The sequence below is a fragment of the Gymnoscopelus microlampas genome (assembly GCF_963454915.1).
Source record: "Gymnoscopelus microlampas genome assembly, chromosome: 22".
NCBI lineage: Eukaryota > Metazoa > Chordata > Actinopteri > Myctophiformes > Myctophidae > Gymnoscopelus > Gymnoscopelus microlampas.
Genome location: NC_139959.1, coordinates 20,061,821 through 20,079,119, shown reverse-complemented (window position 1 = coordinate 20,079,119; position 17,299 = coordinate 20,061,821). Strand labels below are relative to the sequence as shown.

The 17,299-nt window shown below is 40.1% G+C and overlaps 1 protein-coding gene across 1 annotated transcript in view; it reads right to left on the bottom strand.

Moving 5' to 3' along the window:
- tgfbr1b (transforming growth factor, beta receptor 1 b) overlaps positions 1-17,299 on the bottom strand; it is a 102,038-nt gene that overhangs the window by 42,001 nt on the left and 42,738 nt on the right. The window contains exon 2 of the mRNA XM_084049024.1: positions 14,456-14,707. Coding sequence (XP_083905150.1) covers positions 14,456-14,707 — 252 coding nt within the window. The remainder of the gene's footprint in view (positions 1-14,455; positions 14,708-17,299) is intronic.

Genomic DNA, 17,299 nt, shown 5'->3' with positions numbered 1-17,299 from the left:
ACACAAGACCCTCAACCTCCCCCCAGACAGCTTTGTTTACATCCGTGTTTACATAGTGTTCACAGCGTGGCTTTCCGTGGATCTTCAAAATAAGGCAAAACGCTGGCAAAGATGAATTAATTAATTCCTGGCAGTCAATGTGTTAAGACGGGACCAGGAAAGCGTGTCATTTTAAGATTTCCTCTATTAGAAAAATAGCAGACTTGCAGATCTGCTATTTTTGAATAGCCAAAGTATAAAATATGGATAAAGTGGTTACACAGACACTTTCCCGGTCTTAATGCGTTAAAGGAAGCTAATGAAATACACAGGTCACTTTTTTGAGGTGTGCTGGGTTCGGAATGATCATTAAGAAAAAAATAAGAGTTAACCGAACACTCATTATGCTCCAATGCAATTTATTCGTCATGTTTCTTCAAGCCTAAGCTCTTCGTCAGTTCAAAATCAAAAGTAAATTTTACTTGGACGATGTTCAGAGGAAATAACAATTTGCAATTATTCATAGGCAAAAGCAATATTCTCTAAATGAAATACATTAAGATCACAAAAAAGGATTATTAATTAATCCTGGCATCCCAGGACAAAACCCACAAAATTACATAATTTATCAAAACATTTCATTTAATTATTTACTTCAAATCCTTTTTTTTTTGTAAGCGATTATAGCAAATCTACAAGCTCAACATCGGCTTGTAGAAAGTCAGCCACCTGATCACAGAAATGATGGTTTAAAGACACACGTTAACCATTTTAACCTGGGTTCCCCCCGGTGTCTGGTACTTGGCCCCCTCCCATTCTGCCTAGGATGTTGTGAGTAGAGCTGTTCACCTTTGCCTCTCTTTATAAGCTCACAACTCACTCATGCTATCCTATTTGATCCCGAGCTGCAGGCTCGTGATATTACTGCAGTGTTACTTGTATTCAGTGGTGTAAAGTAACTAAGTACGTTTACTCAAGTACACATTTCGAGGTATTTTTTCTTTACTAGAGTATTTCCAATTTTCTATACTTTTACTTCTACTTCACTGCATTTCAGATACAAATATTATACTTATAGTCCACTACAAGTATTTGAAAACTTTAGTTACTTTGCAGATTTTGATTGTTATTATAAAACGTAACCACTTTAGCCCCATTTAAACATTGGCTATTTGAAAATAGCCGATGAACAAGCTCACAATCGCGACGCGTTGTGAGCTTGTAGATTCTACAAATGTCTTCTAAATCCTAACAGTTTTTTGAAAAAACGTATGTTGCTATAATATCAGTGGTTCTCAAACTTTTTCCATGTCAAGGACCACCCAAAATGATGTGTATTTGGCCGCAGACCCCAATCTCAAAATATTTTGTTCGCTTTAAAAATATATATTTATATTCAAAGATTTGCTAATTTGTTTCAAAAATAGCAGATCTACAAGCTCATAGCGCGGCACTCGGTGCCGCGCTATGAGCTTGTAGATCTGCTATTTTTGAATAGCCAAAAGAAATCTAAAAACAGATTCCCGGTTTGAATGGGTTAACACGTTGATAAAAATAAAGTCCCTGGGGGGCAAGGGGTGGGCTGTGTTGTGGTGGTCTTCGTCATCAAGCCAGTCCCTCAGGAAACCGTCACTGTTTGACATGAAAGCCGACCACGACAGTGATCCACCTGTCAGCTCGCTGACAAATGTCAAATCCTCTTGAAGATGAAGCGACTGACGGTCTAATCAAACTGTTTTGTAAATCATCTCTTGGGGGAGGGGGAGGGGGAGGGGGGGATTATCAAGACCCCGTCAAAGGGCGGCGAGATCCGCGCGGATCAAACAACATCGCCGGCGGATAAATAACAGCGGCGTGGGGATATATTCGTCAGTCGTGACACGTTCCATCTGGGGTGCTTGAGAAAAGTTATAGCCTATTCCTAGAGAATAGAACTAAACTTCCGTCGCCTGTGCAGTGAATTTCCAATCAAAGTGAAATATGACTCTGGACGGGGGGACGGGGGTCAACCAGACTAAAAAGAGTGATTATACCAGCGTTTTTCTAACTTTTTGTGTCAAAATCTCAAGGTACAAGGTATTCGTAAATAGCAGCTACACAAGCGCATTACATAGCAAGATAGATACAATAGCAGATCTACAAGCTCACTACATAGCTAAATGGATACAATAGCGTCTCTACGAGATCACTACATAGCTAAATAGATAAAATAGCAGATCTACAAGCTCACTACATAGCAAAACTGCAAACAATAGAAGATCTACAAGCTCACAACATGGCAAAATAGCAAAGAATAGCAGATCTACAAGCTCACTGCATCGCAAAATAGCAAACAAATTGAGATCTACAAGCTCACATTCAACCGCCATTCACCGCTTGTGAATGACATGCTACTGTAAATGTTCTTATAAGCCAGTTATAAGAACATTAAAAAATATATTTTTTTAAAGTAAAAAAATCTTGTGTATTCTGTTTAGACCAGACGAATTCTAGTGAGTATCTGCAAGGCCGTTAACACATTGAGTGCCATAAACGAGAATGTCCATTTTTTCTTTTTTTTCTTTTTTTTTCTCCCACAAGGGGCGCTCTAACGCAACTTAGGTATGATCCTAGCACCCTTTAAAATGGAATGGACGGATGGAAAAAAAGGTCCATATCTCCATACTTTTTACAGTGGTCAAAACAAGCCATTTTCGACGGACGATCACCCTACAATGGCGGATCGCGGTCGAAATATTATTGTTCCAGTCGTCCAGCAACAGATCGGCGTAAGCGGTAAGAAACGCTGGCACTGGATGTACCCCGTTTTAAAAAACCTCTGGCACTCGATGTGTTAATATGGACACCGGTGTGTTTTCCGTCATTATGTCAACAACAACTTTGATGAACGATGGCAGCAGTGACGGAGCAAAATTCCACCTTTGAAGCTAATGAAAAGAACGTAGCCGACAGACATACTGTACACAAAGTAACATGTCACTTGGGCAGGTGGTTGTCAAGGTCATCGCCAAAATAAAAGCCACGGCGTCATGGCACATCGTCCATGACATCATGGTGACATTGTCCGACCCCGACAGCAGGGCATTTTTCCGACGTCTGATGATGCTAAAATGCCTCAAAGATAGCGATTCGATGTGTCCGAGGGACTTTGGATGAGTAGATACAAACTGACATCATGAGAAAGTAAACGAGACTGAGGATTGTGGGGGGGAAGAGAGAGAGAGAGAGAGAGAGAGAGAGAGACACACAGAGAGAGAGACAGAGAGAGAGTTTGAAAGGTGATACAGAGGGCAAAGCATACTGTTCACGAGGCAGAACTTGGATGGAATTGCTGCTAGCCACCGGCCAAGTAGGGACTAGCAGAGCTCATCCACAAACCATCTGCCTCCCTGCTGGGGTAGCTGGACCAGAATTCTAATGCGTGTCGCTCGCTCGCGCACGCACACACACACACACACACACACACACACACACACACACACACACACACACACACACACACACACACACACACACACACACACACACACACACACACACACACACACACACACACACACACACACACACACACACACACACACACACACACACACACACACACACACACACGTATGTTTGTACTATTAGACTTGTTTGGACCTTTGACAGTCGTCCACACAGAGGACATTCACTCTCCGATGCCTGGCCAGTGACCAGTGTCTGTGAGTGGTAGGTGTGTGAAAGAAAGAAAGAAAATGAGAAAGAAAGACTCGAGTCGACTGATTAAATGAGAAAGAAAGAAAAAGTGCAAAAGGCACGGACAGCGTCGGGAGAAGCAAAGAGGAGACACGTAGTAAGAAAAACAAAGACTGCAATCTGCAAGTCAAAAACAATGCTATTATTCCACCCCAGGCGTTGAAACAAGCTTGCCATAGTTGTTGGGGAGTAGCTGCGAATCAAGTAGCACAAGGCGTAACCAGTAGAGGATTATCATCTGCTGGGGCAGTGATACAAAGCCTGTCTTGTCTGATGTTCTACCCTTCTGTTGATGTTGCTACTTCAAATGATGACCAGGGGTCTTACAGATCGTGATCAGAAAACTAAACGCCAGACAGTGAAGTCAGAGTTTGTTTAGATGTCAGGATAATCCTTCTCTCTCTCTGGTTTGTATTACTAAATCTGTGAGGATATCAAGATTTTTGGACACCGATTTTATGAATGCCATATTTTAAAATAAATTAAAAAAATGTAACGTACGCATGAAGCCGGAAAAATCGCGCTGCGACGCGATCTAAATCTGCTATTTTTCGGTGCATGACACCAGCGAGCAACTGAGTTTAAATCAGCAAGTTTAAATCAGCATAAAGCATCTTTCTAATCCCTAAATCTAACTTCTAAATGTGTAATCCTAACCAGAGTTTTTTTTCCTAATTGTTAAGCATCTCTCTAAAAATCTTTTTTTCCAACAATAAAACTATATTCTTTCTGGTGAGGACCAGGACAATGGTCCTCACATTGTCTATTACTGGAATTCTACTACACTTGTGGGGACATTAAGGTCCCACAAGTATAGTAATACAAACGCACGCTCACGCGCGCACACACACACACACACACACACACACACACACACACACACACACACACACACACACACACACACACACACACACACACACACACACACACACACACACACACACACACACACACACACACACACACACACACACACACACACACACACACACACACACACACACACACACAATATCTCTTAAGAGGATATTGAGGCTTTTTTTTCACAGCCAGGCAGCTATCGCTATAAGCCGTCTGCGGTGTTACTGCCTGTTAACACCATTTGTACCTCTGTTACTACTCGGCCCAAGTGCTGGAGCGTGATCCACACTACAGAAATGAGGCTTTGGAAGAGAAGAAAAAAAGACTTGGTACTTAAGCCATTAATTCCAGGAACACACAAATCTACAAATGTCTTCTAAATCCTAAATGGTTTATGAAAAACGTATGTTGCTATATCAGTGGTGCTCAAACTTTTTCATGTCAAGGACCCCCAAAATGATATGTATTTGACCGCGGACCCCCATCTCAGAATATTTTGTTCCAGGGACAGATTTACAAGCTCATAGCGCGGCCGCACAAATGAGCTTGTATATCTGCTATTTTTGAATAGCCAAATACATCTAAAAATGACACAGATGCGTTTCCGGATTGAATGGGTTAAGTAATAGAATCAATTAAAAAAAAGTTTTCTGTGTTTGCTGGCAAACATTTGTGTCCAGAGTGCTACAGGGGTTAAATTCCTTCTGTAGGCAGAAACTGGCCATTGTTTCCTCCAAGAGTTCTCACACAGCAGATGCTCTGTGGTATTTACCCTGCTGTATCTTACAGGACTACTCTTACTCTGTATCTGTAACCTAACTGCTGTGCTGCCTCTGTCGACTGAATTCCCCCCCCCCCCCACACAGGACCAATAAAGGTCGATCTATCTAATTGGGTGTAATTTACTGTATGCTGTAAAATAAAACTGAAACTCTCTTCTTGGGGCATGTTCACAATCCTGGTTCTAAAAAAACATCAACATCACTGTGCTTTTACATTAACCCATTCAATCCGGGAACGCATGTCATTTTAGATTTGAGCTATAACCATAATTTTATACTTTGGCTATTGAAAAATAGCAGATATACAAGCTCATAGCGCGGCAGTATGAGCTTGTAGATCTGCTAATCTTTTTTAAATCGTGAAAATTTGTGTAAATCTTTGGATACATATTTTTTAAAGCTAACATTTGTAACTCAAATCTTTGGTCCCTGGAACGAAATATTTTGAGCTGGGGGTCCGAGGCCAAATACATATAATGTTGGGGGTCCTTGACATGAAAACGTTTGAGCACCACTGATATTATAGCAACATACGGTTTTCAGAAAACTATTAGGATCTAGAAGACATTTGTAGATGCGTAGAGGTGTTGTGCTGTGGAATGCCCACTTCCACCTGTGGCAACCACATCCTCCCTTCCTACCTACCTACAAGAGAAGCCTGTTACGTAAATTGAATACACTAGATGGTAGGCAACCATAATTATTGTTAAGTATGGACCTTTGAAATATCTTATCTTTACTATTTTCACATGGCTATTAGTAGCATCATGTTTTTTGCTTTGTCCAAATCATTTTCTTTTGGTTTAGTTTGTCTCTTCTGCCCAGTCTGTGATTTTATTTTTATTTATCTTATGTTTATAGATCACAGACGTTTTTATTTTTTTTATTGTTTTTTTATCTTCTCTTTTCTCTTTCCGTTTCTCTTCTCTTTTCTCTTTCTGTTCATTATTGTTTTTTGTTTTTAATATTAAATAAATCAATCTATAGGTAATGTAAACGGTGAGGTACTCGCATAAGCCCCCCAGGGCTTCTTACCTCACCGGCACAACAACTAATACTGTAAACTTTCCCATGGAAAGAGCTATTAAGTTATGCTTATGTTTGTATAACTGTTGTGCAAAGCAAATAAATCAAATAATTCAAATAAATCAGAACCGGTTCCTTTGCATGAATCATTCGCGCCGGCCCCAACTCTAATCCTTGCCAGTTCGACAACCCGAGGGAAAACCTGTTGCTGTGTATATCATTGAGGATACAATGAGGTCACACCAGGTCTCATTGGATCCTAATGAGACTTGTTGAATATGTGGAAATTAAACAATATTACATACATTATTACCAAAGACACTGGGATCAAAATACTGTATTGAGATAAAGTCGGGTGGAAACCTCATATGTCTATTGTCCAAAACTGTTACTTTTCAGGATTCAAATTCAAAAACAGCAAAAGCAGCAGATCTACAAGCGAAGCAGATCTGCTACATTGGTGTGACGCTGTAGTATGATCAAGTGGGGTGTTAATGTACAAAAAAACACAAAAAGTTAAAATATGGCGATCTATGTGAGGTAATGCAATATGTTGGTGGATATGTATGCAATAAATGATTCTGTTAAAATCCAATGAACAAACGTAAAAAGAAAACGAAGAAAACAAGTTAAGTTTCTGCCCGACATCAACAATATTATTTTTGAATGGCATGCAGCCAAACTGAGGGGGCACGGCGTCATGGCCTCCATTTTGCGTCGGCACTGCTGCTGCCGACGCACTCTTTAAAAATTGACTTTGGGTGAGGTGTTAAATGCAAGTCTAACTCTAACTTTGCAATGTCTATTCTGAGAAAAGTAAGTTTTGCAAAAGTAAGTTTAATTAGTGAGGGTTGCAGAGCGATTACCTGGCTTATTGCGAAAAAAAAGTTGTGTCAATAGCATTCTGGAGCGCTTCGGTGGCATAGAGTAAATGTCCTGGCCACCAGTGGTGGAAAGTAACTAAGTACATGCACTCAAGTACTGTACTTAGCTGATTTTTTGCTTTTACTTCTACTCCAATACATCTCAGAGGCAAATATTGTACTTTTTATTCCACTACTATTATTTTAAAACGTTAGTTACTAGTTACTTAGGGGCGGCCATAGCTGAGTGGTTTGTGAGCCCGCCTAGGGAGCCAGAGGCCCTGGTTGCCCCAGGTTCAATTCCAGGCCAGGTCAGCATATGTGTCGATGAAATGAAATTTGTCCCTGAGCAAGACTCTTAATCCCTAATTGCTCACAGGTTCTCATTGGAAACAAGACCGCAAGGACTTTCATGAACGACCTGTTAAAAGGAATTATCCTTACTTTGCAGATTTTTACAAAACATGCATTATATACTTTGGCTATTTGAAAATAGCAGATCTACAAGCTAACGTTGTGAGCTTGTAGATCTGCTATTTTCAAAGATTTTTTATACATTTTGAACACTTGTGAAATAGTGAAATTCTGCATAATAAGAACTTTTACTTTTTCTAGTTTAAGTATATTTTGATGCCAATACTTCTGCACTTTTACACAAGTACATTTTGATTACCAGACTTTTACTTGTAACAGAGTGTTTCTACATTGCAGTGTCGATACTTTTACTTAAGTAAGAAATGCGAGTACTTTTCCCACCACTGTGAAGACTAGGGCTCTGAATCCTCTGCGTGGTGCCTCCAGCTTGGCCGAGAGTCAATACGAGTACAACTGGCTGTGTTCATGGGAGGGAAGCCAGGTGGGGAGGAGGGCTATTGTTGTTGCAGAACAAATGACTCCTACAGGTTGGTCAAGGGCGATGATGGCAGAGATGGTAATGTTGGTGGTAATGTTTGTGATGAGGGTGATGATGGTAATATAATGTGATCAAAATGATGATGATGGTGATGATAATGGTATTAATTATAACAGTAACAATTATTAGGTATATATTAGATACTTATTATTACTAACTTGTAGCTGCACAATTATAAATGGAATTTAGATTTATTCCTAGATCCGTGGTTCTCCAACTATTTAATTTCAAGGACCACCATAACTCTGAAGAGTGTACAAATGGAACCAAATGGACCTGTAAGGTCATTTGGTTCCATCACGACACCTGTATTGTTAAATTTGCCGACGACACAGCTATTGTTGGTCTGATTGAGGATGATTAGATAAGCTATAGAAGAATAGTGGATGAGTTTGCTGGTTGGTGCAAGAGTAACTTCCTTCGGTTGAATATGAACTCATTCACTGCCATTCACTAAATAGCCCAATTGCCTCGATTTTCTTACCTTTTCAAGTAGTCACAGAATATTTATCTCCAGTATGATCGATCCCCTGATGGTTGCCAATCACGGAGGGTTTCACTGTGCTTTCGCGAAAGAAAAAAATGATCGCGACCGAGACAGTATAACGTGGAAAAAAAGTTAAATTACAGTACCGAAGTCTGACGTAATTTACACATCCTAATAGGGATGTCCGATATTATCGGCCTCCCGATATTATCGGCCGATATTAGCATAAAAATTGATATCGGGAAAATATCGGTATCGGTTTTTGAAAAAAAAAAAAATGTTTTTTTTTTTTTTTTTTTTGCTTTATAAATAAGTTACAGGAGTTCTTACTGTATATGGTGTGTGTGATATGAAATTTGAGCTTACCCTAATCACAATAATCCCCGCATATATCGGTATCGGTTGATATCGGTATCGGTAATTAAGAGTTGGACAATATCGGTATATCGGTTATCGGTAAAAAAGCCAATATCGGACAACCCTACATCCTAACTGGGTCGCGTTTTTTCCCCCCCGTTCTGAATTCCCATAGATGTGTTTAATATCGCGTCAAATAAGAACTGTGTTCCAAAAATAAACAAATGACCCCTGCGGTTTTACTCTTATGGATATGAAGCATCAAATGACGGTGAGAAAACCCTAATGTTAAGTCCGCCGAATTAGTTACATTTTCGCCAGAAACGGACTGTTTCAAATATGAGTGACTGACTGACTATCATAAACGATACAGAGCGACCTCCCTGACAATATCGCAGCGACAGTTTGTTTATTTTTTGGACCACGATTCTTATATGAGACGATTCTAAGATGACACAATGTTATTCTCCATAGAGAAATTACTTTACAACCCAGAGGATGGACGGGTGACGTCAGGACTTCTGTACTATAAGAACACACTCCATAAAATCATCAATGTATCCAGCAAGTTAGCTGGGGTACGACTTGAGATCATGGCAGCAATGTATGAGACCCGGGTGCTTAGGAAGAGTAAAGCCATTGTTAGGGATAGAACGCACCCGTTATCCAGTCAATATAATCTTTTACCATCAGGACGACGGTACACAGTGCCAACGTTGCAGGCTAGAGCTTCAAGATCATTTCTCCCCACAAGTATAGGACTTCTGAACAAACAGGCCCCATCTCAGTTCTTTGCATAAGATGTAATGTGATGCCTCTTGAATTATGACTGGTAGCCTTTTCTATGCACTGTCAATGTATTGTCTGATCTGTCTATGTATTGTGTATTTCTGTTTGGGGATTTTTTTGTATCCTGATGGCTGCTCGGTACAAAATGAATTTCCGCAAGGACAATGAAGCATCTATCTACCAGTCTGAAGACAAGCCAGCGGGGGGGGATCAGCAGTGACAAGACTACACGAGTGTGCAGGGAATTGCAGGCAAATTGGTACTCAAAAGAGAATATCTTGTGTCACCATCCCCGCTATCACAAGACTAATCAGCTTCCTGTGGGGCTAAGGCGACATGGCCGAAACATCACAGTGGGATGGCTCATTTAACCCATTCAATCCGGGAACGCATACTGTCATTTTAGATTTTCATAGCTATAACCATTCATTTTAGATTTTCATAGCTATAACCATTCATTTTAGATTTTTATAGCTATAACCATTAATTTTAGATTTTTATAGCTATAACCATTCATTTTAGATTTTTAAAAAATCGTGAAGATTTGTGTAAATCTTTGAACGTTTTTTAAAGCGAACATTTTTAACTCAAATCTTTGCTTCAGGGGATTCTACAAATGTTTTATTATGAACAAAAACTTACGTTGCTATAAGTGGTTCTCAAACTTTTTTCATGACAAGGACCACCCAAAATTATTTGTATTTGTCCACGGACCCCCATCTCAAACATTTTTGTTCCAGGGACCCCCAGAAGCAAAGATTTGAATTAAAAATGTGTATATATATATATATATATATATATATATATATATATATATATATATATATATATATATATATTCAAAGAATTGCACGCATTTTCCCGATTTCAGCGAGTGCACTGGGTGCCACGCTATGAGCTTGTATATCTGCTATTTTTGAATAGCCAAAGAAATCTAAAGTGACACCGATGTGTTCCTGGATTTAATGGGTTAAGCAGTCACACCAGGCTAGTTGCACACAGTGAGAGACAGAGCCTCATCTGGCTCTCATGATGTTTGTTTGTTCCACTTCCCTTGTGGCTGTTTAGCACGCAATCATCACCACAACAAAAGGTATGGAAAACAAAGATGTTTCATTTAACCCATTGAGACCTGAAGCCGATTCTACATGTCTCATAAATCTCAACAGTTTTCTGAAAAACGTATGTTTCTATATCTTTTTCATGTCAAGGACCCCCAAAATTATATGTATTTGGCCGCGGACTCCCATCAAAATATCTTGTTCCAGGGACCCCCCAGAAGCAAAGATTTGAGTTAAAAACGGTTCGCTTTAAATATATATATATTCAAAGATTTGCACACATTTTCACGATTTTTCAAAAATAGCAGATCTACAAGCTCGTAGCGCGGCACTCGGTGCCGCGCTATGAGCTTGTATATCTGCTATTTTTGAATAGCACAAAGTGTAAAATAATGCTTTTTAGCTCAAATCTAAAAATGAGTTCCAGGTCTTAAAGGGTTAAAAGCCCTGGCTAGTCATCTGCGCTACAAGTGAGCCTGTCAACAATCACATTGTGATGTTTTTCTTATTATTGACAGTATGCTGTGTAATAGTGTTTCATTATTTTTCCCAAAGCCAAAATTACCTCGGTAGTTGATGCAGACGTGTACACGTTCATGTGAAGACAATTCCGTCTGTGATCACGATTCTGTGTGCGTGATTGTCTCCAACAGGCCGAAGGCGTGGCAGAGACAATGTTTTGCACCATGTCCGTCGCTACAAATGTTTTCTAAATCCTAACAGTATGTTGCTATATCAGTGGTGCGGCAACTTTTCCATCTCAAGGACCCCCAAAATGATGTATTTGACCGCGGAAACATTTTTCAGATCCGCCTGTTATAGCTCCACCAGGAAGCACATTTAATTTATACAAATGTTTTAATATTACTCCTTCAGATTTAATCCAAATTTCAAGCAAATCGGTACACATGATATCTATAGTCATGTGATCAAGATGGATCCGTTTTGATTGTTCATATTCCATCCTGATTGGCTAAGATTGACATCTGAAGTTTGAACAAAATGCCTCAAATCATGAACACAGCGTCCGATTGCGGTGAAACTTTGCACACACATTCAATCAACATTGCTGGCCCACAATAACCTACCCGACCCTACCATAGACCTGTGTTCCGAGGAGCAATTTTTAGATTTTGCAAATAGGACTTATATGTGAATTACACAACATTCAGAGCTAAACCGTACAGCCCGACCAATATGCTGTAAAGCAGTTTTTCACAAACTGTTCCGTGCCATCCAAATTGTAGGTATGTATTTGGCCGCACAACCCCCCCATATGAAAACCTTTTGTGTCAATGACAAATAGACGATTTAGGTTTGATTTTTTTTAGAAAATTATTCAAACGTTTCCAAACCATTTTTTCAAAAATAGCAGATGTACAAGCTCGCAGTGCGACACAAAGTGACGTGCTGTGAGGTTGTAGCGATAAATAAACACACCGTGTAATTTACAGCTAAACATTGCTCTCAAGAATGTTCTTGAAAACATGAAGAGAGAAATAGCAGCCGTGTAATAAGCGGGATAATCAATGGGGAGCAGGCCATTATTGAGAAATAAACACTTTCAGGGTGATAAAGACCCCTCCGTGGTGTCTAATCACCCCGTCTGGGTTTATTTCTCAATAATGACCTGCTCCCGATTATCCCTATAACACACTCTATCATAGATTGGACAAAAATATATTCATTAAAAAAATGTTACGTGCTTAGTGTGTTGAATGACATGAATAAGGCACTGTGAACTCATATACATGCTTGATCATTCAGGAGGTATTATTACTGCATGAATTCACACATTTACATGCATGAACCGACCGTCATTTTCACCGGAAATGAGAAATGAAAAAGATCAATTTTCTGAATTGCCGCACTGAGACATCTCATTCCAAGGCCATGGACAGCTCTGACAAATGCATTCAAATTTATGTATTAAAATCATGACAAATGCGTCATTGTAGAAAAAAGGAAAAGGCCTCCACCATTTAAAAACTGACGGTCTTGGAGCGTCGTGTTTGACAAGTCGAGGTCGGCTGATGAACACACACAACTACATTAGAATTTGAGAAAAAAGACATTGTGAGAAAAATGGTCCTGGTCCTCACAAGAGGATCTTGGTTGGTGTATGGTTAATGCATCAAGACCGGGGAAAGCATCCGTGTCATTTTAGATTTCTTTAGCTATTCCAAAATAGCAGATCTACCAGCTATGAGCTTGTAGATCTGCTATTTTTTTGAAAAATCGTGAAAATATGTGCAAAAATGCAAATATTTTTTTTATATATTTTTAAAGCGAACATTTTTAACTCCAATATTTGCTTCTGGGGGTCCCTGGAACAAAATATTTTGAGATGGTGGTCCGCGGCCAAATACATATCAATTTAGGGGTCCTTGAAAACCTTTTTAGACATGTATTTGGCCGCGGACCCCCATCTCAAAATATTTTTTTCCAGGGACCCCCCCGAAGCAAAGAATATTCAAAGATTTGCAAAAAAAAAAATCACATATTTTCAAAAATAGCAGATCTACAAGCTCATAGCTATGAGCTTGTAGATCTGCTATTTTTGAATAGCCTTAGAAATCTTAAAATGACACAGATGCGTTCACGGTCTTAATGGATTAAGAAAGCCCCAGTTAGGAAAGGATTCAGGTTTGGGTTAGGGGTAGGATTAGGAATGTAGATGTTAGTTTTAGGGGTTGGTGTTAAGCTTGAATTGTATACTTAATGGCTATATTCAGCTTTAGGGCATTTTCTATGGCATTCATGAAATTGCCTTTTTAAAATGTTTTAGACTAATACAAACGTGTGTGTGTGTGTGTGTGTGTGTGTGTGTGTGTGCATGGATTAAAGCAAAATATAATCTCACGGCTGTGAAACAGCGTGAAAGGAGCCCCCACACACACACTAGCGCCGTTTCATAAAATTAACATATATTTAGCACAATATGTAAAATGATGACGTTCACAGCCAACCAATTGAAGAAACTGCAGATTGAGGCGTAAATCTTTGCTTTTATGAAATGTCCGCGGACGTTTCCAGGAAGATTGAACATGGATTTTACTGCTAGTTAGCTCTTTCATCTTAAAATAACCGAAAATAGGCCATCTACAAGCTTTACAACTTGTAAAGCTTGTAGATGGCCTATTTTCGGTGAGTGACGTGATGCCATAGAAGCAGTGGTGTAAAGTAACTAAGTACATGTACTCAAGTACTGTCCTTAAGTACAATTTTGAGGTACTTTTACTTTACTGGAGTATTTCCAATTTTTCAATACCACTTGAAAATAGCCGATCGACAAGCTCACAACGCGCTGCTTCTGAGCTTGTAGATCTACTACTTTCAAACATCTTACTACTTTTTTTGGTACATTAAATATATTTTGATGCCAATACTTTTGTACTTTTACTCGAGTAACATTTTGAACACAGGGCTTTTACTTGTAACAGGTACTTGTACAGAGTACTTCTTCCACTGCATAGAAGACATGCTGACTTCTATGGAATCCAAATGACTGAAATCAGAGGTGGCGACTGAGAACTTTAATCCATGTGCGTGCGTGTGCGTGTCCGTGTGTGCATGTGCGCGTGCGTTAAACTCACTAGGGAACACGCTGGGGTCTGGGTTCTTGTTGCAGTAGTCCGTGTTGCAGCACATGGGGTAAATGCCGGTCTCGTCCTTGGTGGAGACGGCGCAGATGAAGGGCCGGTCACGGGGGATCAGCTCGTCCTCGTTCACGCACATGCTGCGCTCGGTGGTCATCCGGCCGCTGGACTTGCGCACCGCCACGAAGCACACGCCGTCCGTGGTGCAGCTGGAGTTGGAGCTGCAGCGCTCGCAGTAACACTGGAGGCCTGCAGAGGGGGGTAGAGAGGAAAAGGGGAGGGGGTTTAGCTCAAAGACCACTGTTGATTCAGCTAGTTGGTGCATAAGTTGATCCAACCAATACAGTGGTTGTCAAACTTTTTGCCATGCCAAGGAGCCCCAAAATGATGTATTTGGCTGTGTGGACCCCCCACATCTGAAAAGGTTTTGTGCCAGGGTCCCCCAGAAGAGAAGATTTTTCTAAATGATTCACAATTTTCAAAACATTTTCAAAAAATAGCAGATGTACACGCTCGCAGCGCGGCACTAAGTGGCGCGCTGCGAGCGTGTAGATCTGCTATTTTTTAATAGCCAACATATAAATGGATAAAGTGGTTAAAGTGGCACATTTTGGGGGGGACCTCCTACAACCCCCAGGACCCCTGGGGCTTTGAGAACCAATGAACTAATCCACTTAATTAATTAAAAATCACACCCAGTGTGAAGTGGGCGGTGTGTGGTCATCACAACATGACTCACTTTAAAAAAAGGATAAATGACTTTTTTTTAAAGTCCATACTGCTATTCATAGGGCTGCACATGTGTCATGTGTTTCGCTAGCCAATCACAGTCCTGAATTTGCAAAGTCAGCCAATCACATTACAGTTAGTGGTGATGACACTAGCTGTAATGTGATTGGCTGATATGAAAAAAGTAGAGATTTGCATTAACAATGGAAGGGTTAGGGGGTACACAATTTTTTTGGTCTGAGTCCTATTTATAGGACTATGCACATGTGTCATGTGTCTCGCTAGCCAATCACAGTGCTGAAGAGAGTCAGCCAATCACAGTGCAGCTAGTGGTCATCACAGTGATGGAAGCTCACTTAAAGAAAATATAGATTTGCACTGAATGTGTAGGGGTTAGAGGTGTACAATGGGTGGCCAATCACAGTGCAGGGTTAGGGGGGTACAATGGGTGGCCAATCACAGTGCAGCAAATGTCAATGTCCCAACCTCACATATAGGGGCGGTTACACCGCCCAAAAAAGAAATACATTTTGAAAAATTGTCGATCTACAAGTAGATCGGCTATTTTTGTGCAACGCCGTTGTATGGCGAAGTATAAAATCGGTTAATCAGACTAGTCAATTTGAAATAATGTAAAACAAATAAACAATTTGGGTACAATTCATTTATACAAGATCATTTTTTGTATTGATACTTTAAAAAGATTACACTGGAGAGCTGCAGGGGGGGGGGGGGGGGGGGGTAGAGAGGAGTATGGGTTTAACTCAGGAGAACTGAGGCTTAGCGCTATCGCAGACAAATAAGACAGTGAGTCAGAGTGTAGATGGAAGGTGCGAGCGATATTATTATTCTCAACACATTTCCAACAGTAAGCACAACCTGACAACAACCAACAGCAGCTTCTCTCTGCCATATGTATTTGGCTGTGGAGTGCGGACCGCCACCTCAAGAAATATGTTGTGCCAGACCTCCAGAAGCAAAGATTTGGGTTCAAAATGTATATGTATTTATATATATATATATATATATATATATATATATATTTATATTTATATTTATATTTATATTTATATTTATATTTATATTTATATTTATTTATTTATTTCAAAGACTTGTACACATTTTCATGATTTTTCAAAAAAGATATACAAGCTCAAGATATACAAGCTCATATATACAAGCTCATAGCGCGTCACTTCGTGCCGCGCTATGAGCTTGTAGATCTGCTATTTTTATATAAGGTTGTGCGGTTTCCAAGATTTAAACCTTTTGAAACCCCCCAAACCACACCCCCTCAAAAAGCGCGGTACTCGGTTTAACCATCTAATTATTTATTTTTTACGTGGCCAGCGGCCACATTACCTGCTCTGAGATGACAGCTGTTAATATGCAATTAGAGACTGCTATGACAGCCTATCGCCACAAGATGGCTCTTTCCCCAATACACACTCTGCAATAAATGCATAATCAAGTTATCCATTTAATGAGCCGTTAATGCCGACACATTCAAACAAAGCAACGTTACGTTTCCAGCCAACATTTGACAAAATGACCATTTAGACAGGCTACTATTGCTAAATCAAATTAAAGCAGTTAGTTTCCTTTCAGTGTAAGAAACAAACATCATCATTTAGGGAGAAACAACAGCACTTTATTGACTGGGACATACTATGTTCCTGCACTTAATCTTAACTGATTGTCAAGTCTGGATATTAAAACTTGCGTCAGTTGTTTATGTCACAAGTCAATCAATGTGATTTGAAATGTGAGTTTGTTGCCCCACGCCGTCACTTTAGTTCCAGGGGGGTCTGTAAAAAAGGAAACTTGGATGTTTGTGTTTTGCCACATCGTTGCCCTGAATGGTGCAAACTGCAGTAGGCTACTGTCCTTCAACTTCCAGTCCTGAAAAGACTTGGTCAGTGAGACAAGTGCATGGCAGCAGAAAGACTTGTCATCTTGTCTCGTCTCTGTTCAGTTTATGACAGACAGTCAGTCACGCAGTCACGTTGCTATAGTAACCCGACACTGGCACTACACATGTTACAGCCAAATGCGTACTTCGTCGTAGGACGGGGCCGTGCGCCGAAAATAGCAGATCTACAAGCTCACAAC